We start from the raw sequence: 25,437 nt of genomic DNA on the forward strand, positions 1-25,437 counted from the left end.
AACTATGCCTGAGACTATAATTTGATACTCAAAATACTCTTTTTATACATGATGTTTAATATATTAAAAAAATGATAAACTTTGGGGAAGTTTTCTACCGGCCATCAGGGTAAATCGGGAAGTGCACGTAGCGGCCAGCCCAGACGCCCAGCATTCTTTGATTACATTCCTCATTTGGAGGAAAATTCCTATAAATACGCCGTAGTTAGGGACCGCAGGTGCCTGAGTGACAACCTGAATATCCTACCGTGGTACCATTGCTCCGGGGACTTTAATATATTTAAAAAAATGATAAATCCCAGTTAGCCCCATTAACTATATGGGGGTGACCAGCTCGGCCCTACGAAAGTTTCCCACTGACCACCAAGGTAAATCGGGAAGTACACGCAGCGACCAGCCCAGACGTCCAGCATCCTTTGATTACGCTCCCTATTTGGAGAAAAATTCTTATAAATACGCCATAGCTAGGGATCGAACCGCAGGTACCTGGGTGACAACCTAGATATCCTACTGCGACACTATTGTCCCGGGGACGACTTTAATATATTAAAACAACTAGTCAAAGCTGCTCTAAAGTGATATTTTAGATATTAATTATAGTTAGAATATTGTTTTAATAATTTTTGAAAGAGATTTAATTTTATTGTAACAATATCAATAATTACAGATGATCCTTTTAATTTTGTTATTTAAAATCCTTCTTTATGTTCTATCTTAGTATAATTTTGATTTGCTCCGGGGCTTGATTGAGTTGTTATTATGAGAAAACTTATTATAATGAAAAAGGATCGAATCTCTTCTTTTACAAAAGGTGGAATCTGTCATCCCAATGTTTCCGTACGATTGGCCCCACAACTATTTGTGAGGAGATAAATCGAGAAATTACAGTTGACCACGACGGAGGAGGGTATTATCTCGGCTTCGCCAAAATTCAAACCCCTTGCCCTCTTCTACAACTCTGTTCCATCGTAATCAACTCAACTATGTCCCAGGGGCAAAAAGGTTAAATCTCGATAAAACTAAGGTAATGTCCTCTCTTGTATTGATCAACTGCAACTTTCTGATTTATCTTTTAACATATGATCGTGGGACTGATTATGTGGGACCACTGGGATAGCGAATTCTATATTTTATTACAGTATTAATATAATTTTAACCTATTTAAAGTTGTTTCAAGGTAGTACAATTTTGATCTAAGTTAGATCTAAGGTGGTGTAAGTCAAAGTTATTCTAAGGCGGTGTAAGTCAAAGTTGCTCAAGATGGAACACAAAGAAATATTTCAAATATAGTGAGATATTATTTTAATAATTTTTGAAAGAGGAATGTCATTTTGACAATATGAATAATTAAAAATATCCTTTTTAAAAGCTATTTCAAAGTGATGCAAGTTTGATCAAAATTTCTTCAAGATGCAGCTTTAGTCAAAGCTACTAGTCTAGAGGAAAACTAATCCAAGATGATGTATATCAAAATGACTTTAATGTTTTGAGATGAATTCAACGTAGTCGCTCCGCTCCGATGCTCAAGTTAGCTCAGAGATAGATGATCAAAACAATAGGGAAGAAGAAACTTAGGTGTCGAGTGCATCAAAACCTCTAGAAGCTTAGTCATACATAGTGTTCAAAAATCAATTTATGTGAACAACAAAGAAAAGTTAATCCAAAACCCAACTCAATCAATTTATTCACAAAAAAGGAGAAAAATAAATGATTCAGGTCTAGCCCAACCATCCATTCATTCATTTTCCTAAGCGTCAGAGTCGTGTTTGATCTCGAATATCAGCCATAGAAACTTGATGTCGAAATGCCCAAACACCTCCATGATTGTACAAGCTTGCATCACATGCATTCATTGATGATCCTTTAGCCTTTTGTATAGATTTCCACTCCAACTTTGTGGGAAGAACACAGTGCCATAGATCTGCTCCCCCACCACTCTACAGTAACACAATTATCGCAACTTGTATTCCATCGCTATCGATAGCCTTTCCTGCATGATATCTTGAGAATCAAATCGAGAAATAGTACTCAAGTCATCAGACTAGGAAGTTCTATGACTCCAAACTAAGCTACATAATTGCATGAAAGATGTGGGTGGGTGGCCTTAGTTTCAATGGGTAATTTTTACCTCGATCGGTCTGATATTCCAATGGTGTGATCATATCTCAAGAATTGAATTGAGAAATAGTATACAAGTTGTCACACTAGAAAGTTCTATGGATCCAAACTAAGCTACATCATTGTACCTTGAGGATAAGAGGCACAGATGAAGGCGCATGAAAGATGTGGGCAGCCTTAGTTCCCCACCGAATAGGGCATTGCTTCCTTCTCCACAAACTTATCATTTATTCAGCTGGCTTTGAGGTACGATGGCAATCTTCGATTCAGTTTGACAGTTCATGTATCCTTTATGTCTCAATCCTGCAAATTATGACCAAACTGTAGCAGTTAGCTCAACTTATCCATCCATTATGTATACATTTACCAGCATTCATTACCTGCATCGCCATCATTTGATAGACAGGCTTTGTATCCTGAAGAATTACAGAACTAAACGAAACATTCAAATCTGATTTTTCATAAGAAGATGCAGCAATTGAATGTAATAGTGGCTCATCCTTTTCTACTTTTCATAGATGTGATATAAATGACTAATGTATCTGAGTAGTTTCATTTCACTCGACTGACTAGTTATCGACCAACTTTACTAGTTATGGAGGAATGTTTCCTTCCCATGCCAATGTCTATAAAGGGCACACTACTCCAGCTTGATCAGAAAACATCTCCTCCGCGAACCACTCACTTCGACAATGGGTGATTTTACAGGTAATAACTCTGTTTACAGATCCTTATGTAGTTCATGCTATCGTAATAACATTTCGTGAGCAGATTGAATTTATTGAGTCATATCCACTCTTGCAAAATACAGGTGTACTAATGGAGGCTAAAGTGCTTATGCCACCAAAAATTCAACAAACCTTCCAAAGTATGGATGAAGTATATGATCTGGTTTCGAGATCAAGGCCAGTGCAGGAACATATCTACGGCATACGAAAAGCAAGGAGTGCTGATTCAATCATGGATCAGTTGCCAAATGATGGGCATTTTCCCTGGTTCAGTTCAAGGTTGAACGGAAGCTTGGGGAGGAAGGTGAGTTCAGAGAGATCAGATTTGACTGCTGATGGTGGAAATACTGCACAGAACTTGTTAGCCACTGTCGCAACTATAGATAACAGCACAACAAGCACAGGAAAAAAAGAGCATGTGGTTAACTATAGGACTACCTTGTCATCACCTGATAAACCGGAGAATATGCCCTCGCCGAGACACCAGAGAATGCAACACATGGTAAAATTTGCTTGCTGAAGTAATATTATGATTATGAAGCTCTATAACCATATTTGTCAACAATGCTATCTAGTACCACTTGATTCTAACAATAGCAGCAGAAACAGCAGACTTGTCTCTGTTGGTGATCATCGATCACAATCACAGTCAAGAGTGTAGAGTCAATTCAACTAACCAAACGGCACTGTTAGTTTCTTCATGCTCAACTTTTGAAGTAGGAAGAATTTCAAATGCATGTATTATTTCAATTGATGATAGAATGATGCAAGTTTCAAGCAAGCTTTGATTAATCTATTAAAAATTTCATCTACTGACAAACATTTCTGCTAAAGATGGAGCAGTGGCATGACAGGGTTCATGGATGACAACAAAGACAGAGAATCAGCATTGTGGATGAAAATGAAGAAAGAGCCTAGCTTCCCTATATATCTCAAGGTACTGTAACAATCAGTCATATTCCCAAATTGATTGACCATCTCATGCTATTAGGTTTGACCACCCACTTCATACAGTTTTCAGATGTGGGATACAAGGTCAGAAGAGCTAATGAAAGGCCTAGTCCAGTTTCGAATTCGACGGAGTATGTTCTTCAAGGAGTTACAGGGTCAGTGGCACCTGGTGAGATTTTAGCTCTTATGGGACCATCAGGAAGTGGTAAAACAACTCTGCTTAATCTCCTGAGTGGAAGAATGAAAATTAAGAATGACAGCGGAAGTATAACTTATAACGACCAACCATACAGTAAAGCGCTCAAGCAAAGGTATCAAACCCCATGCATAAACTATCCAATCTCTGTTATAGACTAGATATTTCATTCAGCTATTTCTAAGACAGCGATTTAATCTTCTTCCCCACTACTTGGCGCACTTAAAGAGAATACTTGGTGGTGAGCAGGATAGGATTCGTGCTGCAAGATGACGTAGTCTTTCCCCACCTAACAGTGAGAGAGACCTTGACTTATGCTGCTCTTCTTAGACTTCCCAAAACATTAACTAAACAGCAGAAGGAAGAAAGGATCATGAATGTCATCTTTGATCTAGGACTTGATAGGTAAACACTTGAGCCTCAACACATGATCATGATCACTAAAATGAAAATTTTGAGGTTTACCTAAAATTTTCCTTTTGGATGAGGGCTCATTGACGAGCATATAAGATTTATGTTTCCAGAACTAACAGTTTTGATATATGCCTAGCCATCCCTCATCATGTTAGCTGCTATTAACAGCTATATGATCCACTATAGGTGCCGAGATACTATAATAGGCGGAGCAAGTGCAAGAGGAATTTCGGGTGGCGAAAGGAAGAGAGTTTGTATCGGGAATGAAATCCTGCTTGACCCATCACTACTTTTTCTAGATGAACCAACATCTGGTCTTGATTCAACTACAGCAATTAGGATAATTCAGATGCTGCTCAACATTGCTCATGTATGTTATATACTTATATTAACAACTACCCTTTGTACTTACAAATTGTAATTGTGATTCATGCAGGCAGGAAAGTCTGTGGTTATTACTATACACCAGCCTTCTAGTAGAATGTTCAATATGTTTGATAAGTTAATTCTCTTGGGCAAAGGCAGTTCCTTGTATTTTGGAAAAGCATCAGAAGCAATGTTATATTTCTCCTCAATTGGTTGTAGCCCTCTCATACCAATGAACCCAGCCGAGTTTCTGATAGATCTAGCCAATGGGAACATCAATGACAAATCAATACCTATGGAACTGGAACTTAAGACCTTAAATGGGAGTCAAGAAATCAAATGCCATGAAGGCAGCCCTTTTCCCTTAGACATTCATGAAGTATGTAGAAAAGCAAAGTATGAGCTCACTTTTAAACTTTTTACTCTCATGCTATTAATTATTTCTTTCCACTATGCTTTGGTAGTATCTGCTGGGAGTATATGAAACCAGAGTTGCTGGTATAGAAAAACAGAAGCTTCTTGCACCAGCTCCATTTGACAGGAGGTGGATTGTGCAAGGAGGATCCAGCTCAAATGACTTAAGGGTTAATTGGTTGGACCAGTGCCACATTCTTTTCTGCAGGGGTCTAAAAGAAAGACGCCGTGAATACTTGAACTGCATCCAGGTCACTCAAATTATAGCAACCGCAACAATTATTGGGTTACTGTGGTGGGATTCTGATGCTTCTTCACCAAAAAAACTACAAGATCAGGTGGGTGTTTGCACAAAATTTTCTGTCTTTGATAAACAAAGATCAGTTTGGAGTTTCTAACTTTTGACAGTAAAACCCACAGGTAGGATTGCTGTTCTTCATGTCTGTATTTTGGGGTCACTTCCCAGTTTTTGCTGCTATTTTCACATTTCCTAAAGAACGAGCTATGCTATCTAAAGAGAGATCAGTGGACATGTACAAACTCAGTGCATACTTCATTGCTAGAACCATGAGTGATCTACCTTTGGATCTCATCCTACCAACAGTCTTCTTGGTCATTGTCTATTTCATGGCAGGATTGCGATCAGACTTTGTGGCATTTCTAAATAGTTTGCTAACTATATTTTTGACCATTGTGGCTGCCCAGGTAACTCATTCACTACTGTTATATTACAAAATATTGTTGTATAATAGAGAACTCTGACACCATACAAATAGAACAATCTTGATCAGGGCAGATAAATCATGAATCTTAATAACATAATAGCTTGTGTATATGCGACTAGATAATGCATCTAGAATATTCACTCACCGAGCGGTAGCAATGGCTTTAGGGTACCATAAGAATGGAGTATAATGACTCATGGCTAAATTTTATTTGACAGGGTTTGGGACTGGCCATAGGTGCATATCTGATGGATGTCAAGAAAGCTACGACATTAGCTTCTGTTATCATTATTACATTCATATTAGTTGGAGGTTACTTCATAGAGGTAACTCATTTGTAGAACCTCCTAACTGATCATATAACATAAATTTATTAAATAAACTTTGCTTGTGCCTGCAGAAGGTCCCATTCTTCATGGAATGGATCCGCTATTTGTCTCTCAACTACCATGCCTATCGTTTGCTCGTTAAGGCACAGTATCGATGCATGAACGAGAGCCACAACAGCTACAATCCTTGTGAATCACCTTACATAAAAGGATTCAGACTTGACAATGGAGGGATGGAAGTGGGAGCTTTGATAGCTATGGCATTTGGGTACAGAATATTAGCTCATCTTTTCCTAAAGAAGGCAATAGTCCAAAGTTCTTAAGGCTCTTTGCAAAACATGAACAAGAATTGAGCTTCATCAGAACTTCAGCTACTTTATGCTTTCTACATAATATTCTAGTAAGTAACGAGAAGTTTGCTCATCACGTATCAGACTTAGAACTGTATGATGATGCAAAGAATAAAGTAAAAAATAATCATAATACATCACATATGAATTCTGTCGAACTCGATGATTCTATTTCTCACAGTGGATCGCGAAGAAATATGCAAAAGATTCCTTTTTCCTCAATTATGCAAAAATTTAAACACAGATATTAAACCCTAAATCTCCAAATCTTCTACTTCTTAAGGAAATCGAAAATCCAAACCTTTGGGCACCACTGACACCACAGCGTCGCGTCGCCTTTCTTTTGCCTCTTTATCAATTGAAGCTCGAGCAGTCCATTCCGTTACTCGTGAAAATCCTTCAATATCAAATTCAAAAGGTTGAATCAGAAAGAGGCGATCCGATGCGGAGATTCATCGAGACGAATCGGGCGGAGGTCGCCATGGCGAAGAGAGATTGATGGGCTACGAATTGGACCGGCCCAATTCCGGCCCATTTGTGGTCGAAGATAAATTCACTTACTTAATTGAACCGGCCCACACTGTGTATCTGGGCTCGGTTCAAGGCCCTTTTCACTATTACTAGTCGTCTAGTCGAATCACAACTACGAGCTCGTGACCTGACTACGAATCAATGTTCTTTCCTTATTTTTGTTTCCTTACTCGTCCTCTAGCAGTAAATTGAGTGTTCGATAACATCTAAACAAACTAAGCTTAAGCTCATAAAAAATAACTAAATTAAATTTGATCAATCATTTCAAGAACTTAATTCATTTTAAACTAGACTCGATTATCTTATCAAATAAGTTTAAACACCCTCCGTGAATTTCTCGATTTACCTCTTCACAGATTATCGTGGGGCCGCTAAAATGACGAATTCCACTTTTACAGAAAAGTTTGAACACTAAAAAACTTGACTTAGCTCATTTACCGCTAGGGGTGCAAATGAGTCAAATCGAATCGAATAATATAAAAATATTGATATTCGAATTTGAGCTCGAAACATATATATAATATTTATTCGAATTCGATTCGAAACTCGAAAATATCAATATTTTTGGCTCGTGTTTGATTTGAATGATTCGAGCTCGAGTTTGATTCGAATTATTCGAACTTTAATTCGAGAAGAATCCAATTTTAGTTCAAAATGCCTTAAATTATTCGAGTTTAATTCAAATTATTTGAACTTTAATTCGAGCAGAATCAAACTTTAGTTCGAAATGTCTTAATTTGAGCGACTCACGAATAGTCGAACACAATATTATTAATTCGAATTCGACTCGAAAAATTATTGAGCATGTTCGAACTCGGCTCGAATTCGATAATTTTGAATACGAATCAAATATTATTCGAACTAATTCGAAAAGCTCGCGAGCCGGCTCGATTCGTTTGCACCCCTAATCCTGACATTTACCGCCCTAAAGGTTGGTACGGGCTCATATTCAATAGGGCCCAAATTAAGGGGTTTATTGGGCCGGCCCAATTTAAAGCTTGTAGCAGGCTTTTCTTTAACAATCTTTTTTCCTTTCCTTTCCTCCCTAGTAAACGTAGCCAAACATCCATCGATCCACCTCATCATCTTCTCCTCGTGCTCCAACTCTATCCAATCCTACTCCCATTCCTTCCCTCTCGGATTGCGGCGTTCGAAGGCGGCCGCCGACATGAGTGCCACCGCGTTTCGCCCTTTCGCCGCTGCCCCTTCCGTCTTCTGCCCTGGAAGACCCCCGGCTTCCTCCTTCGCCTCTAGACTTGGGAGGCGGGCCTTAGTCGTTAGGGCAGCCGTGGTGGTGGAGGAGGAGGCCAAGGCTCAGGTCGCCCTTCTGAGGATTGGCACCCGCGGAAGGTAAAGCCTTTTTTCCCCAATGATTTTAGCTCGTGCGGAAGTTGTAATCTTCCGGACGCAAGATCTTAGTTCTGTGTGGCTGTTTGTTCAAGGCCTTAGCTTTCTCGTTAAAAATAGGGTTTTTTTTAGCGTTTTGTTTTGAAATCACATTGCATACTTCCGCTTCCTTCATTTGCACGTCTTAGCTCCCCAATGATTTCTCTTGGTCCAGATGAAAATGTTTGGCTGATGACATTTGCTTCCCTCAGTAACATTGGTCTTCAAGCATCTTGATAACTGATATTTGTGCTTCTGAACAAAGGGTCAAGCCCCAAAAGTTTCATTTCAGTGGGATTCAAACAATGCAAGTTTGAATTAGTGGAGCAAAAGGAGAGAATGAGATTTACAGATAGATTATTGGTAGCTCGTCTTATCGAATGGAATGTCACTCGTGGATTCGAGTGGTTTGGGTTCTAATCTTGATGCTACTTTGATTTTCTCTTGTTCTCTGAGGCTGACGGTGCTTGGCATCTCTAGTTTTACTTTAAGCTGAATCATAGATCTATTACCTAACAAAGGCCTGATCGACTTGCAGTTTTGTTCTTTGTTGCATAGTTAATTAAAACATTTTAGTGGATTTGGTGACTTGATTTTGTGGATAAACTTGGTTGAGATGTATTTTAGATGACATGCATGTTTGTTCCTACAAAAGCTTGATTCTGTATCATGTTTAAAAGGTTTGATCATGTGTCTACAATTATGCTTATGTAAAATGATTATGATAGCCATTTAATGGTTGTATTAGACGGTAAAGTGAGGTTTGACCAAAATTGTTTGAATTATCATAGGTTGGCTTTGTGATGTTTGAAAGATGGGGAACAAATTGTAAGTTGGAATACAGTTGGTTCCATTTAGGTAACTATGCCTGTAAAATATGCAAACATCTGGTGCATTGTCTCTTTTCGATCGTTTCTCAGTTGTAGTTCTTCAACTTCCTGATTTCTCAATGATCCTATATTGCTTCTCTAAATGTTGCAAGTGGGTATATCTCTGAAGGTGGAAATATTTTTGTTTTTTGAGCTGTTTTTTATCAGTTGTCATTGGCATGTAGGACAGTCCATTGGCACTTGCCCAGGCGTACGAGACACGGGATAAACTGATGTCGACACACTCAGAGCTTGCTGAGGAAGGAGCTATTGACATAGTCATTATTAAGACGACTGGAGACAAAATACTCAATCAGCCTCTTGCCGACATTGGTGGCAAGGGTCTATTTACCAAAGAGATAGATGAGGCACTGTTGGAAGGTAGAATTGATATCGCAGTTCATTCAATGAAGGATGTTCCTACCTATCTTCCAACAGGCACAATCCTTCCCTGCAACCTTCCCCGAGAAGACGTAAGGGATGCATTCATTTCCTTATCTGCAAGTTCTCTCTCGGAATTACCTGCTGGAAGTGTTGTTGGAACAGCTTCCCTCAGGCGACAGTCTCAAATCTTATACAGATATCCATCACTTAAGGTATTGTAAGGATCCCATTTTGCTCCAGATAAAAGCTTTTTTCTAATATCTGCTTCACAATTGTAGAGCTCGGTAAATTCTTATTAGTATGAGTTATGTTTTCTTGGTACTTTATTAACATTATCCAGTCAACATGACAATGGTATATGTTTTCGTCGTCTAAATTGCAGGGATATGAGTGCTTTCATTTGTTCTCTTTATGGCTTCACTTCGTCTAATATTATTCAGATATCTTCCTAACACTGATCTCTGTATAAGTGCCCTAGATCGACATGTAACCATAATCGTCCAAATATTCGACTAAAAACAAGTAGAAGTATGACATAGATATATTTGTGGTTACCTGACAATCCAGCATATGTACATGTTCATTATGTGAGTGTAAGTCTTGCTTTCAACATGCATGTTCATATAAATGCATGAGTCTCTCTATGGCTTCGTGCGATGCTAGAACATGTATGTGATTGATCACAGAGATTTACGCGATCGCTAAAAAATGGCAGGTAGTTAACTTCAGAGGGAACGTCCAGACCCGATTGAAAAAACTTAATGAAGGTGAAGTTCAAGCGACATTGTTAGCATTGGCAGGGCTGAAACGACTGAATATGACTGACGAGGTCACGACTATACTCTCTATCGAAGATATGCTTCCAGCAATTGCTCAAGGTGCTATTGGAATTGCTTGCAGAAGCAATGATGATACAATGGTGAGTTGTATCATAAACAATAGAACTTTCTCTTGATCTTGCTTAATCGACATTTTGGAACTGGTTGATATTCCACAAATACTCATAATTCTAGTACCGGAGATGCGGTTTTTCTTTCCTATGAACATGCTTTATACAATGCATTTGTCTATGAATCAGGCTAATTACATAGCTTCACTGAACCATGACGATACTCGGTTAGCTGTTGTTTGCGAAAGGGCATTTCTTGAGACGCTTGATGGGTCTTGCCGTACGCCAATTGCTGGCTATGCTCATCGCGATGCCGACGGATATTGTGTTCTACAGTGTTTGGTGGCTTCGCCTGATGGGAAAAGGGGTAACTTTTCGAATTCAAGATGTATCAGTTCATCTGTTTTATTACTTGTGAATCGATCATAATTGCCTGTTTTCATTAACCATCAGTACTAGAGACATCAAGAAGAGGACTATATGCTCTTGACGACATGGTGGCAATGGGGAAGGATGCCGGGAAAGAGTTACTTTCGAAAGCCGGCCCTGGTTTCTTCGATTGGTAATCTCGCAAACTTATAAGAGCAGTTTAGATACGAGATCATTGCTTTTGATTCGAGTTTGTATCTTGTATTCTCAACTTTTGTATCATCTATGTGACATCACATTGACATTCTACTTTGCTTAGGGAGAAACTATGGCCATTCCTATAAGTTCTTGTATCGATAATTGCGATTATATTGAGGATAAAATAAAAGTATTATCGTTTGGGAGTAGTTACATGTATCGCGATACATTCAACTCTTGTCGCACATGAAATTTACTTATGTAGATGAGTTAGCTAAATTGGCTAGTACAATCGATAAGGTGTCGATAGTGTTTTTACCTTCATTTTGGAACTTTTTTTTCTTGCATTGTAGTGAATAGAATGATATAAATAGGAGGCTAACAAATAGTTTTAAGAAGTACAAATATTATCAGCTAATTACTCACAATTAAGTATTATCCTACTCGTTAACAATAGTTATAGAACAAAGTTAACTAATATTCTCAATTTGTGTTTTTGAGATTTGTATAATTTATTTTTTTATTCGTGTGGAAATAAAAAAAATATTTGTGGAAATAAATAAAAGGATTCATATATAGCTCAGCTCGAGTTGAATAATATAAAAAATATTGATATTTGAGTTTGAGTTTGAAGTATATATACACTAGATTGATATTTTGCGTTTTTATAGTTCATGATAAAATATTTCAGGCTCTTGGAATTGTATACAATGTTATTTTTTAATTTTTTTTTAATTAATTTTTTAATTTACGATTAAGTCATTTAAAATTTTTTTGTTTAGGATTTAGAGATTATGTTATAGTATTAAGCACAAAAAATTTTAAAATAAAAAAAAAATTATTGCTCATGAGGTGTATCAGATTATTATTTTACACTTTTTATCTAGCATTTTGTGAGTAATTAATTTTTTTTCATTTTAAATTTTTTTATGCTTAATACTATGATCTAATTCTAAATTAAAAATTCTTAAATAATTTAATCGTAAATCAAAAAAATTAAAAATTAAAAAATGTCACTGTACTATTCTGGGCGCTTGAAATTTTCTATCGTGAGCAAATCGTGCAAACACAAGACGCACAGAGTATCAATTATATATTCTAATTCGATTCGAAATTCGAAAATATAAATGATTATGGTTGAAGCTCGATTTGTAATTGAATTCGAACTCAAGTTCAGTTCGAGTTGTTTAAGCCTTAAATCAAGCAAATTATAATTCGAGATGATTTAAATTGAAATTCATTTCCAGTTATTCATATTTATGTAAAAATTAGGAAGAAAAAAAAAAAATTCGATTTGAGTTTATCGACAAAATATGAGTTCGAATTCGATTTGAACAAAAAAATGATAAATCCCAGTCAGTCTCATGGACTCAATCCCTGGGGATGACTAATCCGGTCCCACAAAAATTTTTCACCGACCACCAGGGTAAATCGGGAATTCGATTTGAACAAATTAATTGAGACGGTTGGAATTGGCCGTTGGCTTAACGCCCCAATTAAAATGGAAGCGGCTTCTCCTCCGCCCCTCCCATTTCCTCCTTCTCGCCGAGAAAACAGGAAGCATCACAAAGCCCACCACGACGGAGGAGGAGGAGGAAGAGGAGGAAGAGGAAGAGGAAGAGGAAGAGAAGCAGGGCGATCACGATGGCAACGGCAAGGGCAAGGGAGAAAGCATCGTGATCATAATTGGCCGTGTACCACCGCCAGCTGGTCTCTGCAACACTGAAATCGCCGGAGGAGGAGGTGGCGCCGGCGAGAGGGGTAAAGGAGATGCCTTTGGATTTGGTGGACCCCTCCGACTCCTCTGAAGACCTTATCTCCGTCGCCCTCGCCTCGTTCCTCCTCCTCCTCTCCGCTGCCTCCTTCGCCTCCGTGCTCCTCCGCTTCCGCTGCCGCCGGCGCCACCGGGTCCACGACCTCCTCAGCCCGCTCTGGCCCGTCCGCCTCCTCCTTCCTCTCTTCGCCTGCCTCTGGTCCTTCTCCCAGCTCCTCCGCTCCCCCTTCCTCCGCCGCCGCCTCCCCGTGCTCCGCCGCCACCCCGACCTCATCTGCCACGCCTACCTCGTCTCCTCTCAACACCTCGCCGAGCCGGCCTTCCTTGTCATCTTACTCCTCCTCGTCCGAGCCTCCACGCGCCTCAAACGCGCTTCCTCCTCCGCCGTCTCCGCATTCGCCGCCGCCATCGCCACTGCGCTTCTCGCCGTCCTCCCCTTCCTCCTCCTCCATTCCCTCTATCTCTTCCTCGCCCTAAGCGTCCCCCGCCTCGGTCTGTCCCACTACAACTTCGCCTCCTCCTCCGCCTCCGCCCGCTGCGCCTACCCCCTCTTCGGCACAGTCCTCATCGCCGCCTTCTCTGCGGTCTACGTCCCCGTCTTCGTCTCCGCCTCGTGGGCTGCCGTCTCCGTGGTGATCAATCGACGCCTCCGGCGGCGCCTCTACGTGCTCTGCGCCGCGGTGGTCGCTGGCCTCTCCGTCCAGGTGGCGGCCCTCGCGCTCTCCATTCTCTGGAATCCAGACGACCACGCCTTCCAATGGCTGTCCGTCGTCGAAACCTCAGCCGTCGTGGCTGTGGTGGCCGTCGGCGAGGCCATCCTCGTCTTCCGCCCCGTCATCGACGCGCTCTCCGTTGGCGAAATTGTGGAGGCGGCGCGGAGGGAGGAGATCGCCGGGAGCACGTGCGTAGTGCGTGCCCCCCAACTGATTTTCTCCCCCGTTTGATTAAGATAGCAGCAATCTGGTGATTTCATTTTATTTATTTATTTTTAAATCTAATTAATTTTAAAAAATAATAATCATTATTATTTAAAATTCGTTTTTTTCCTCCTCTTAGGAGAACAACTCCCATGGAAAGGGGCAAGGCTAAGAACTTCTTACTATCGACAAGGAGGAAGATATAACGATCATTGCCAAAGAAAGGACTAGGTCGAAACGAGACCGCACACGCGAGCTACAATTCTGATTTATCGACCAAATTCTTACGTCCTTCATATCGACAAGGACTATGATGCATCAAGATGATCCCCTCCACAACAAAGGCTAGAGATTTGTCGGAATGAAGTATCCTTGATTGCCATGTTCTTCAAGGGTACCATCATCTCACGACGACAATTTTGTATCTACTTGACATCGGATGACTTGGAAATCATGCTATAGTTCGCAAGGAAACTTTCCATACATATTTGTTCTTCACTTTTGTTTTAGAGGGCTTGTAGCATTTAGAACTCAAGGCCATGTTCTCTCGCGGCATTAGCCAAAGCTTCTATGCGTCCATGATAAAGATAGCCACCGCGGTCGAAAGCCACCTTGGCGATTCCCTTCTCCAAGCAAGCCTTTGCGATGGTTTCGCCCACCTTCTTCGCCACTTCCTGATAACAACATTACGACACTAAAATTAGCACAAGTCGAGTGATGCATTTACTGTTTTATTAGCATTTCGATGTACTACCATCACTTGAATATAACTTAGAGAACGGAGTCCCCCAAAATATACAAAGTAACTCACAAGAAAGACGACTTTGGTGTCGAGAGATATCGAATGCTAATACTAGGTTATTAATGAGATTTAGAAGGCTTACAAGGGTTGGACCAGAAGAGTAATCATGCTCTTCTGAAATAGGTTTCTGCATTGTAGAAGCTGAAGCTAGTGTGTGCATCTTGGAATCGTCGATGACTTGGACATATAAATGCTTGTTCGAGCGGAAAATAGACATCCTTGGTCTCTCCGGGGTACCATTCACCTGACAAAGACGAAATGCTTTCGGTAACAAAAGCACAAATCGAATGGAAAGATGTTTGTTCCAGGAATGATCCATTAGGCAGCCGTGGATAACCATCGGCTATATGCATTAGAGCGAATGATCATTCCTATTCGAAGCACACTGATGATGGTCATAAAACTTAAATCTTCAAATAACTTTCCACCGAATGAATAAAGCATGAATGTACAGTCATCTTCAAGAAAGAAAATTAAATTTAAAAGTGAGGAGGGTCATGCAATCAGTTTAACTGATAAGAACACATTTTCTCATCTCATCATATATGATCACTGAAATGATGATTTTTCGGTTTGTGAAAGGTATAGGGTAATATGCACAAACTGCTTTGAAGCTTAAACTTCATTCAGCATAAGAAACCTTAACTAGAATAGTTAAATACTTTCGAACTATTAGAGTAGAATGTATCTAAACACAAATAGCTGTGGCAAATAAGACTTGATGGGGGAGATGTTGATGATCATGGCAAACATGATCAGTTCAATTGACACAAGGAACGTCAAATGCGTTTACAAAATACTTCCGCAAAATAATAAACTGCACAAGTATATGGCAAAGTAATATGCTTAATGAAACCTCAATCCACGCAAGGAACTGCGAACTTTTTCGAAAATAAGGACAGTATTTCTGCAAACTAATGCTCTGTCATAGAAAAAAATAAGCAAGAGGAATTATCGCCAACAACATACAAATTCCGTCTGCATATACGGCAACAATACTTGGCAAAATAGCAAAATTGATTCTATCTTTTGGTTAAGTTTAAGTCAAAGGTATGCTCCATTTTTAGGTACAAGTATCTGCTAAAGACTACAAGTTCTATAGCTAGAAAGTCTACGATTAACATCTTCCAAGACAACCCTAGTGCTAAGAAGCTCATGGTTGGAGTTTAAATGTAACATTTACCAGGCTATTTTTGTTCCATCAAAAGTTCCAGAGGCACACATGAGCAAGCTACATAACATCAAAAAATGATAAATATACTATATTCTACAGTATCAAAGTCCTGATAAATCAGATTGTGATACACAAACACCTTAAGATAGCAAAAAGTAACAATCAAAATGTGCATAGATTTAACTATTCAGCATGAACTCTAGCTGGCAAAAGTATAATTCAGATTACAATTCACAATGTTGCACAGGTAGTTTCTTCAAATCCATGTGAAAATACAGAACCGCATGAGTATGCAAGAATGCCTACACAAACACATGTAATGAAGGCGTGTGAGAGCTGAGGTAGACTGAGAACGAGTAGTTCCAACAGCCACGACTGTGATTGCTGATGGGAACAAGAGCACTCGGAGAAAGAATGTAGCAACAAAAATTGCTCCTTGTCTCGTTCAGGCATTTTACCGAACATGTAGAGGGCATTCTAGCTGTTCGATCCCTAATTACTTAGTTTTGACATCACAGAATGATGAAAATTGAAGAATGGTAAGATTGATCCAACCAGGAAAAGCAAAGAGTCCACTTTGATACGAGAGGAAGAAGCAAAAAATCATCAAATCTCGGCGGCGCCAGGGAAGCGAGAGTGTGTGTACCTTCTTACGGATGCGTTCATGTCGGGCGGTACGGTTCTGTCTCCGGGTGGCGGCCTTGGCCACGATAGAGATGGCGGTCGCGGGATGGGTACTAGTGAGGGGATTCTTGTTCGGACGGAAGAAGAGAAGCTGCCCGCCGAGGAAGGTGCTGCTTCCCGCCATTGCCGGAAAACTGAGAGCGGAAGCTGCCGCCGGCGAAGAGGACGAGGACAGAAGCATCGAAGAAGAAGAAGAAATCGCTGTTTGAATTCTACTCGATGAAGACGATTAGCAACGAAGGAGACCTTATCTCTCTATCCATGGAGAAAATATTTCATTTTGCCCCCTAACTTTTACATTTTAACACAACCTTTCCTTAACGATTAAATCTTTTTTCCTATTATATAATTTGATCTGTCAAAATTTAAAAGGTTTTTTTTAATAATAAAATTATATTTTTCAATCTTGAAAATATCATTATTAATTTTTTTTGGATCAGATAAATATACTTAATCATGAATATATATATATATATATATATATATATATATATATATATATATATATATATATATATATATATATATATATATATATATATATATATATGAGTAATATCCTACACCCGAAAAAATTTCGGACGCTACGAAGAATAAATAGTATCATTTTATATATTTTTTATATTTAATATTATAATTTAATTTAGAAAAAAATTTTAAATGGTTTAATCATAAATAAATAATAAAAAATATTTTTTAATTTAATAATATAATTCAATTTCTAAATGAAAATCTTAAATAATTTAATCATAATTCTAAAAAATAAAATGATACTATTTACTATTCCAAACGTTCTAAATTTTTTCAGATTCTCTACACGATGTCCCACAACCATTTGTGAGGAGGTAAATCGGAAAACTACAGTTGATCACGACAGGGCCGGTCCTGGGCATGCAGGTGCCCTGGGCGAAATGATAAAATGTGCCCCATCTTATCAATTAATTTATAAGGTAACTAAATTATATAGACTCAAAAAGGAACAACAATAACAATCGATTAAGTTATATTTCAATCATCTAAAAACAAGTACAACTAATAAACACATTAGCCTATTCCTACGAGGTCATACTAGGATCAGGTATTCATACCTGATCATTTAGTATATATACATAACAAAACAATGTAATAACTTCCATCTTAGATAGTTGCCTGGTGAGCAAAGATAATAAAATAAAATGAACTAGAAAAGAACAATAAAACCTAATTTGATGATTCAGATCAGAATGAGTGAAGGGACTGAAGGCTGCCGAACTTGAGTCTTGAAGGAGCCGGACGCAGTGTGACTGTGTGAGCAACAAGCCAACACTGCAACAGTAGCACTGCAGGCAGCCAAGCCTGCAGACGCCAGACAGCAGACAGCAGACGCTTCTTCAATGAACGCCGCTGGACGCGGAGCCCAGAGGCGGCGCCGGACGCGGAGCCCGGAGGCGGCGCCGGACGCAGTGTGAGCAGCACTGCAGCAGTAGCACTGCAGGCCTGCCGCCTGCAGACAGCAGACGGCAGACGCTTCAATGAACGCCGCTAGACGCGGAGCCCAGAGGCGGCGCCGGACGCGGAGCCCAGAGGCGGCGCGGGACCCGGAGGCGGCGCCGGAAGCGGAGGCCGACTCGCAGTCGCCGGACGCGGAGGCCGACTCGCGGACGGCGGACGCGGGATGCGGAGGCTGACTCGCGGGACGGCGGACGCCGGGACGCGAACGCCGGACGGCCGGAGAAGATTGAGGCGGAGCAGCGCGGACGCCGGACGCCGGAGGCGGTGCTGTGTGCGGACAGAAGACTAGAAGAGGGGGCGGCGTGAAGGGGGAGCTGGCGGCGTGAAGGGGAGCGGATCGTTTAGGGTTTGGGCAGAAAATGCCCTAAATATTTTAGCACGGCATCCCTGGGCCAGGGCCCCTGATCGGGCTGGGCCCTGGGCGGCCGCCCTGGTTGCCCTGGGCCAGGGCCGGCCCTGGATCACGATGCAAGAGAGTATTGTCTGACTCAGATTTTGATATCACAAATGATCACGTATTTTAAGACGCATAGGATATTATTTCTATATATATATATATATATTAGTTGTTTAAAGATTGAAACATATTTGGATAGTAATGAACATCCTATTCACATCCCTATCAAAATTACATCGATTTATCGCTTGTCAGATATTATTAAATTATTTAAATTTAATTAAAATCTTTTAAATATAGTCATAATTATTTTAAAATAATTGTAAGAGTTACTTAACTGCTATAAATATTAGTAGAGCTTTTTTAAAGTGATTTTAATTAAGTTAAAATTATTTTAATAAAATTTAAATAATTTTAATTAAAAATAAAAGATTTCTTATATAAAAATAATTTATGTATACTATTTTTAATCAAATTAATTATTTTTTTTTAAAAATCACATGTTATAATTACTACTATGCAATTTATAATATTATTAAAATAAGGATCATTAAATACTACTTTATATATAATTAATGCATTTTAAACTAATAAAAATTATTAATTTTGATTAAAAATAATATTTAGATTCCATATAATTATTAGGTCATCATGGGAATCATATTCGATAAAAAGGTTTGAATTTGAGGTTGGAGCAAATCCATGGCGAAGCCAAGCAGCGAGGTCATCGCCTTGGCTTGTCCCCTCTTCCTCCTGCTACTCTTCGCTCCGCCGCTGCCGGCGGCGGCGGAGGTGGCGAAGGGAGCCACCTTTACTTCCGAGGAGGCCGACGGAGCGATCTCCCGCTTCCAGGAGTACCTCCGCATCGACACCGCCCACCCCACGCCGGACTACGCAGCCGCCGCCGCCTTCCTTCGCGAGCAGGCCGACTCCCTCTCCCTTCACCACGAGACGCTGGAGTTCGTTCCGGGAAAGCCCCTCCTCGTCCTCAAGTGGCCCGGTCGCCGCCCCTCGCTCCCTTCCGTCCTCCTCAATTCCCACACCGACGTCGTCCCCGCCGAGCCCCACAAGTGGGCCCACCCGCCCTTCTCCGCCGCCCTCATTCCCGGCGGAAACATCTACGCCCGCGGCTCCCAGGACATGAAGTGCGTCGGGATCCAGTACCTGGAGGCCGTGCGCCGCCTCAAGGCCGCTGGGTTCGCCCCCGACCGCACCGTTTACCTGTCCTTCGTCCCCGACGAGGAGATCGGCGGCACGGGCGGCGCGGAGGCTTTCGTAGCCTCGGACGCCTTTAAGAAATTGGGCGTCGGAGTGGTGCTCGACGAGGGTCTCGCGTCGCCGCACCCGGAGTATAGGGTTTTCTACGGGGAGCGTTCCCCGTGGTGGCTCGTGATCAGATCCCGGGGAGCTCCAGGCCACGGAGCGAAGCTCTACGACGGCAGCGCCATGGAGAACGCCATGAAGAGCGTGGAGGCGATCAGAAGGTTCAGGGCGGCGCAGTTCGACCTGGTTAAGGCCGGAGTCAAAGCGGAGGGCGAGGTTGTGTCGGTGAACCTGGTTTACCTCAAGGCCGGAACTCCATCTCCTACTGTAAGTTCGATCACCTTCCTCCTTCCTCTGCAATCCCTCTTCTTTCTTTCTTCCAGGAATCATGATTTCTAGCATTCTTTCTGCTTCTTGATGCTCAAGTTCAGATTTTTCTTGCACAATTCAATTTCCATCAGGTCAATTTTCATTTTGGGGAGCTTGAATAATTCTGATCTAGATAAACTAGAGGATCTTGGATTGGAACAGAACAAGAAGAACAAGGCTCACAAAATTCATGATAATCTTATGCATAATTCAATTCAGTTGCTACCAAAACATCTACAAAATGCTTCAACCTGTAAAAGGTCAAAATTGAAGATCTTTCTCCACATACACGACTGCCTTAAGACATTTGCTTGTAGGCGTTCCCATCCATCCTTCCAAAACTGAAATTATATGGATTGTGTAGCTTGATTGACATGTATATCTTTGTATGTGGAACTATGGATTGGATAGGTTGATTGAAACACTTATCACATACTTCACTCACCGATTAAAGCATACGATCCGTTTACTGATTGTAATATCTTCTTATCGCTTGAATGACATACTATACAATCAGTTTATTGATTTTGGTTATGCTTCTATCGATTTGTTCTCAAGATATTTTCATTGATTTATGTGTGCCGGTTTTTAGTGAATTATTGCTCCTTTTGATGTATGTACATCGATCCTTTTCTATCAGGGCTTTGTCATGAACCTTCAGCCATCTGAAGCAGAGGTAGGTTTAGATGTTCGGGTTCCTCCGAATGCCGATCCCCGAGCTTTAGAGAAGCGGATTGCTGAGGAATGGGCACCATCATCTCGCAACATGACATATGAGGTATTTGCTTACTTTTCTTCTCGATCGAATTCATACTGAAAATGTTATCCATATGCATCATTTTCTTTTGCTAGAATGGTTCCAAATCTAAGGAAACTTGTGTGATAATAAAGCTTTTCATTAGTGAAGTCGTGGAAGACTCTAATTACTTCGAGATTTATAATATATCAAATCGAAATTCATTCAAAGATCTATATTTGTTACTAGATGTAACTCATAACGGTCTAGTTTTAGACCCAAAAAATGCCATTTGAAGTCTTTTCAAAGGCTTGGAAGAACATTCGTATTCAAATCAATAGAATCAATAATTTTGCTGATCTTATCATTTTTACATCATCTAAATACAATAGCTTTAGCTCTTCTATGCTTGATTATTCTCCTTGATTTCTCGAGCAGTTTAAGCAGAAGGTCTCTGTGTACGACAAGTTCGGAAAACCAGTTGTAACCGTTGCTGACAGTTCTAATCCTTGGTGGACATTGTTAGAAGAAGCTGTGAAGAAAGCTGGTGGAAAACTCAGCAAGCCGGAAATCTTCCCGGCATCAACAGATGCCCGGTTTTTCCGAGATGTAGGACTATCAGCATTTGGTTTTTCGCCGATGGCAAACACTCCTATATTGCTCCATGATCATAACGAGGTTCGATTTTAGGACATGTTTTGTTTTTCAAGATCTTAATTATCTTTAAACTCGTAATATTTATTTTCTCTACATGTTTGTTTGTCTGTAATTTTCTGGCCTGCTGCAGTTCTTGAACAAAGATGAGTATCTGAAGGGAATCACGATATATGAATCCATCATCAAAGCGTTTGCCTCCTACAACGATAAGGATGCTGAGTCGAAAGCAGAGCTGTAAGTACTATACCACTGCTATTAAGCTTAATTCAAAGATGCTGAAACATAATAATAGATAACAGTCTTGTTTTCTTGATAAGATCTTTTGATGCATTAGCTTTTACTTCGTAAAAGTTCATGATTTCATATAGTTTATGGAGTGATTCTGACTAGAACTGTCAATTTCGGATTGGTCCACTTCGTCAAATAATTTAAATAGGTTGGATTGAAGTTCTATAAACTAATTTTAAGATGGATCTGAGTTGGCCGACCAGTATAGGCCTATGATCCACGCAGATTGGCACGTGTAATCTACTTTTTAATGATTTTTTAAAATGTTTTTAATTGCTTTATGGGACTATTTGGTTAGGTAAATGATACATTAACTATTTTGTGGTGTGAAATCTTTGAAGAAGTTTTCTTGAAAAATATAGGCCTTTTTGTGATGATTGGTGAAGGATGATTCTATATTTCTATTTTAGTGGATCTAGTGGAGTGGTGATTGATTTTTATTTATTTGTTATAAATTTATTAATAAATGATAATAACTATCATTCATTAGTGATTCCTATCCTTATTTTTTATCTTTTTCTTCTGTATCACATTCTTTATTATCTGCCTAGCTCGTACCATCTTGAATTAGGTTGGAGATTTTGTAATCCGTTATGGTATCCACCCACCCTATTAGATGTTGAGTTTTTAATGGGTTGGTCTATCCTGTCATGGATCGAACTCGAGCATTTTTTATATTATTTTTTTATAGTATTGATTCTATCAAATATGTTATTGAATGAGGTAATAAGAGTGATTTTAGTTGGCCCACTTCACAACCTATCTTAGGTTGAATTGGGGATTTCGTAATCCACCGAGATAATGGGTTGGCCCATCCCACCCCACCTTTCCAGATGTTGAATTTTTTGTAGGTTGACCCACCTATCGGTCCGTTTGATAATTCTAATTCTGGTATAGAAAGAGTGATTTAAGATATCAAACTTGAACATTTCTGATATTATTATTTTTATAGTATCGATTCTACCGAATATGTCGATGAATGAGGTAGAAAGAGTGATTTGGGTTGGCCCATCCTGTAATGTTGGAATTGGGTTCAAGATTTTGCGATCCACCTAGATAGTGGGTCAGCCCGCGCCACCCCACCCCATCCCACTCTGTTAGATGTTGAATTTTTAATAGGTTGGCTCACCTCATCACGGGTCGGTCCGTTTGACCATTTTAATTCTGATGTAGAAAAAATATTTTTGATGTTTTTTTTATAGTATATTGATTCTACCGAATATGTCAATAAATAAATGAGATAGATGTATGTATTTCTTTATTATGATGGCTTAATTATTCTTAGTAGGATAAGAAGCCATCTTGTACATGCCACAAAGTCCTTCCACCTTCCCTGTGTTCCTTCTCATCCTGATGAACCCTCCCTCCCCCCACTCCACCCCCCACGAATTCTTCACCAAGATATACTCCTCCTCCTCCTCTCCATGGAACCTCCCGTCGTCGTCCCGTATCCAACCGCTGTCACTCCATGATCGAGCTCCGTCCCACAGGGCCCCTCAAACACTCCCCCCTTGTAGAACTGCAAGTCCCGATCCGAGCCTTCGATGGCGATGCTCACCGGCTGATGTGCCAACGCCTTCAACAAGCTCTCCTCGCTGTTCCTCGGCACATCTTCGTACCCACTGATGCTCACTCTCTTCACTTCACTTCCCTATCCATCAATCAATCGATCGTTAATTCTGTCGTTAATTACAAATCCTAATCAATCATATATAGTATCAAAGATGATCATGGAGTTGACCGTGTGGGCGAATTCCACTTTTTACAGAAAAAATAACTAACTAACCATAGTTTGTCGACATGAGCTTCCTTCCTCCATGGTGTAAGGGTAGTCTTGCTCGGAGCGGAGCCCTCCAATGGCGGCTATGAAGGCAAAAGCATAGTCCATGGTTCCTCCGCCGCACCCTTCGTTGAATATGATATCGCAATCTATCAGTTCTTGCTCCGAAAGTGACGATAAGTTTCCTGTCACAATCTGATTTATGCCTTCAATCGCTGCCACCGCCGAAAAAGCCCAACAACTTCCTGTAAATCATCATCATCATCATCATTCGTTAGTTCATTCTTTCATTAGTTAGTTAGTTAGTTAGTTAGTTAGTTACCACAACTGCCTTGGTTCTTCACTGGTGTGACAGCCCCCTTCTTACTCCAGTCGATTGATTTCGGCAGGTTTGTTGCATTCTCATACATGAAGCTCGTCGCATTGGCCCGGTCATTCGAGTACATTTGAGGATTGAGTCCCAAGTAGCTCTGCTTGAACTCGTCGTGGGTCATGTCGGCAAATGGGTTGAGGCCGAGCCAGTGGCTCTTTCTCTTCTTGTTTGCTAAGACAATGTGGTTCAGGTTGTCCTTGAAGACTCTGAACTTGATGGCCTTGGTCTCCGGGGACTCTAAGTATGGTTTGTTGTGGTTAGCCGCCCAGGAGTGGAAGAGGTTGAGCAATGTCTCCTCGGTCGCAAGGTCGGTTGGTGAGTAGCCGAAGTCTTTGGCCCTTAGCGGAGAAGCTCGAGTGACGGTAATGGCGCAAATGAGGAAGAGGAGAATGAAGGAGAGCTCCATGGCTTAGTAATTTGGAACCTTAGGATCCTACACTTTATATAAGGAAGATGCTCCTTGTTAATTAATTGTAGGACACTCCAATGAATGAAGTTGGCTAATGGTAAAACTTGTTCCTCTACTAGGTGATGCCTAAACTTGTGTACATGAGATTACTTGGAAGTTATAAGATGGAAGTATTTTCCTTTACTCGTTGTTTTACGGCTAATTTCTCGTAGAGTAGCGGTAGTAGATGAACGATGAGAATTCGAAAACGAGCGAGAATTTTTAAGTCGTAAAGCTTCAACTTCTCTTGTTTTTTTTCTTCCACTATTAGTTTGTATGATGTTGATGAATATGTCAAGCATTTGCACCTTGTTGTTAACCTTCTTAATGAAAATGGACCTTCAAAGTTACAAAATGAAAGTTTTACCCGTAATTTCTCGTAGAGTAGTGTTAGTAGATGAACGACGAGAGTTTGAAAATGAGACTTAGATTGAGTTAGTGAACAAAAACTCCAAGAGAAGCTCGATGGAGTCAAAAGATGAAAGCTTGGATCGAATGTTGGTATTGGAGCTCATTGCCTCATAGTTAGCTCAAATCGAGTTGGTGATTTAGAGATCGGGGAAGAGTTCAGTGGACACGAAAGCTTCAAGCTCGTTGTCTCGAAGCTAGCTTGAATCACGTCGTTGTGCTAGAGCTAGGAAAGAGTTTGATCGATTCACGATTCAATTGATTGATCGCATATCAATCAACTAGCTAGACATAGAGCCATTAACATCTACCCATGTTTATTTGGAGGGAATGAAAAGTAAAACTAGACAAAGTTTTCCTTTGTGAAGAGTTTTTCCTTATTTCCTTATTAATTTTTTAAATAATAATTATGATCTTTTTTAGGGGTTTAGAGATTTTCCAAGTTCTATTTCTCAATGATAAAATATAGAAAGCAAACCCTAAAACACACCTCTTTTTATCTTTCTCACCTTCCTCGATTAAGATAAATAACCAAAATAGATAAACAATTCCTTTCTTTTTCTTATGATTCTTTCTCACTTTAAATAGCTTTCCTTCTTCTTCAATCCACATTCTTCATTTAATGCTAAACATGTATTTACTATAAGGAATAGATAATT

At 40.2% G+C, this 25,437-nt stretch overlaps 5 protein-coding genes, 1 long non-coding RNA gene and 1 pseudogene across 8 annotated transcripts; 4 read left to right on the top strand and 3 right to left on the bottom strand.

Annotated features, from left to right (window-relative positions):
* Positions 1-1,608: 1,608 nt before the first annotated feature.
* Positions 1,609-7,028, bottom strand: LOC141843368 (uncharacterized). Of its 2 annotated transcripts, XR_012603027.1 has the most exons (5): positions 6,893-7,028; positions 3,285-3,362; positions 2,499-3,193; positions 2,247-2,421; positions 1,609-1,990 (listed from the first exon to the last, which is right to left on the bottom strand). It is a non-coding gene; the product is annotated as an uncharacterized LOC141843368 (long non-coding RNA). The 2 variants fall into 2 exon arrangements; XR_012603026.1 differs by having other exon boundaries at positions 2,247-3,193.
* LOC141843367 (ABC transporter G family member 22-like) lies at positions 2,938-6,617 on the top strand. Its single transcript, XM_074731446.1, has 10 exons — positions 2,938-3,314; positions 3,687-3,783; positions 3,861-4,108; positions 4,243-4,398; positions 4,594-4,777; positions 4,844-5,152; positions 5,238-5,525; positions 5,608-5,892; positions 6,131-6,238; positions 6,313-6,617. The coding sequence occupies exons 1-10, from the start codon at positions 2,938-2,940 to the stop codon at positions 6,562-6,564; spliced, it is 2,304 nt and encodes a 767-aa protein (XP_074587547.1). The 3' UTR covers positions 6,565-6,617.
* Positions 7,029-8,233: 1,205 nt separating the features above from the next.
* Positions 8,234-11,426, top strand: LOC141843118 (porphobilinogen deaminase, chloroplastic-like). 2 transcript variants are annotated; one of them, XM_074731149.1, is made up of 5 exons: positions 8,234-8,472; positions 9,568-9,973; positions 10,477-10,680; positions 10,840-11,017; positions 11,104-11,426. In XM_074731149.1, the coding sequence occupies exons 1-5, from the start codon at positions 8,291-8,293 to the stop codon at positions 11,214-11,216; spliced, it is 1,083 nt and encodes a 360-aa protein (XP_074587250.1). In that variant the 5' UTR covers positions 8,234-8,290; the 3' UTR covers positions 11,217-11,426. The 2 variants fall into 2 exon arrangements, with proteins under 2 accessions (XP_074587250.1, XP_074587251.1); XM_074731150.1 differs by having other exon boundaries at positions 8,411-8,472; positions 9,563-9,973.
* Positions 11,427-12,987: 1,561 nt separating this feature from the next.
* On the top strand, positions 12,988-13,935 carry LOC141842832 (uncharacterized). Its single transcript, XM_074730824.1, has one exon. It carries the CDS (start codon positions 12,988-12,990, stop codon positions 13,933-13,935), a length of 948 nt encoding a protein of 315 aa, XP_074586925.1.
* A 209-nt stretch (positions 13,936-14,144) lies between these two features.
* LOC141843216 (large ribosomal subunit protein uL18c) lies at positions 14,145-16,778 on the bottom strand. The gene is made up of 3 exons (XM_074731260.1): positions 16,531-16,778; positions 14,793-14,954; positions 14,145-14,582 (listed from the first exon to the last, which is right to left on the bottom strand). Exons 1-3 carry the CDS (start codon positions 16,747-16,749, stop codon positions 14,433-14,435), a joined length of 531 nt encoding a protein of 176 aa, XP_074587361.1. The 5' UTR covers positions 16,750-16,778; the 3' UTR covers positions 14,145-14,432.
* Positions 16,779-19,143: 2,365 nt separating this feature from the next.
* LOC141843215 (uncharacterized) lies at positions 19,144-21,838 on the top strand. Its single transcript, XM_074731258.1, has 4 exons — positions 19,144-20,046; positions 20,729-20,866; positions 21,263-21,502; positions 21,612-21,838. Exons 1-4 carry the CDS (start codon positions 19,159-19,161, stop codon positions 21,717-21,719), a joined length of 1,374 nt encoding a protein of 457 aa, XP_074587359.1. The 5' UTR covers positions 19,144-19,158; the 3' UTR covers positions 21,720-21,838.
* A 1,202-nt stretch (positions 21,839-23,040) lies between these two features.
* Positions 23,041-24,328, bottom strand: LOC141843229 (cysteine protease XCP1-like; annotated as a pseudogene).
* Between the last annotated feature and the right edge of the window lie 1,109 nt (positions 24,329-25,437).

This window comes from Curcuma longa, chromosome 12 (genome assembly GCF_044706935.1).
Source record: "Curcuma longa cultivar G26 ecotype Majalengka, Jawa Barat chromosome 12, ITB_CL_G26_1.1, whole genome shotgun sequence".
NCBI classification, from domain to species: Eukaryota; Viridiplantae; Streptophyta; class Magnoliopsida; order Zingiberales; family Zingiberaceae; genus Curcuma; species Curcuma longa.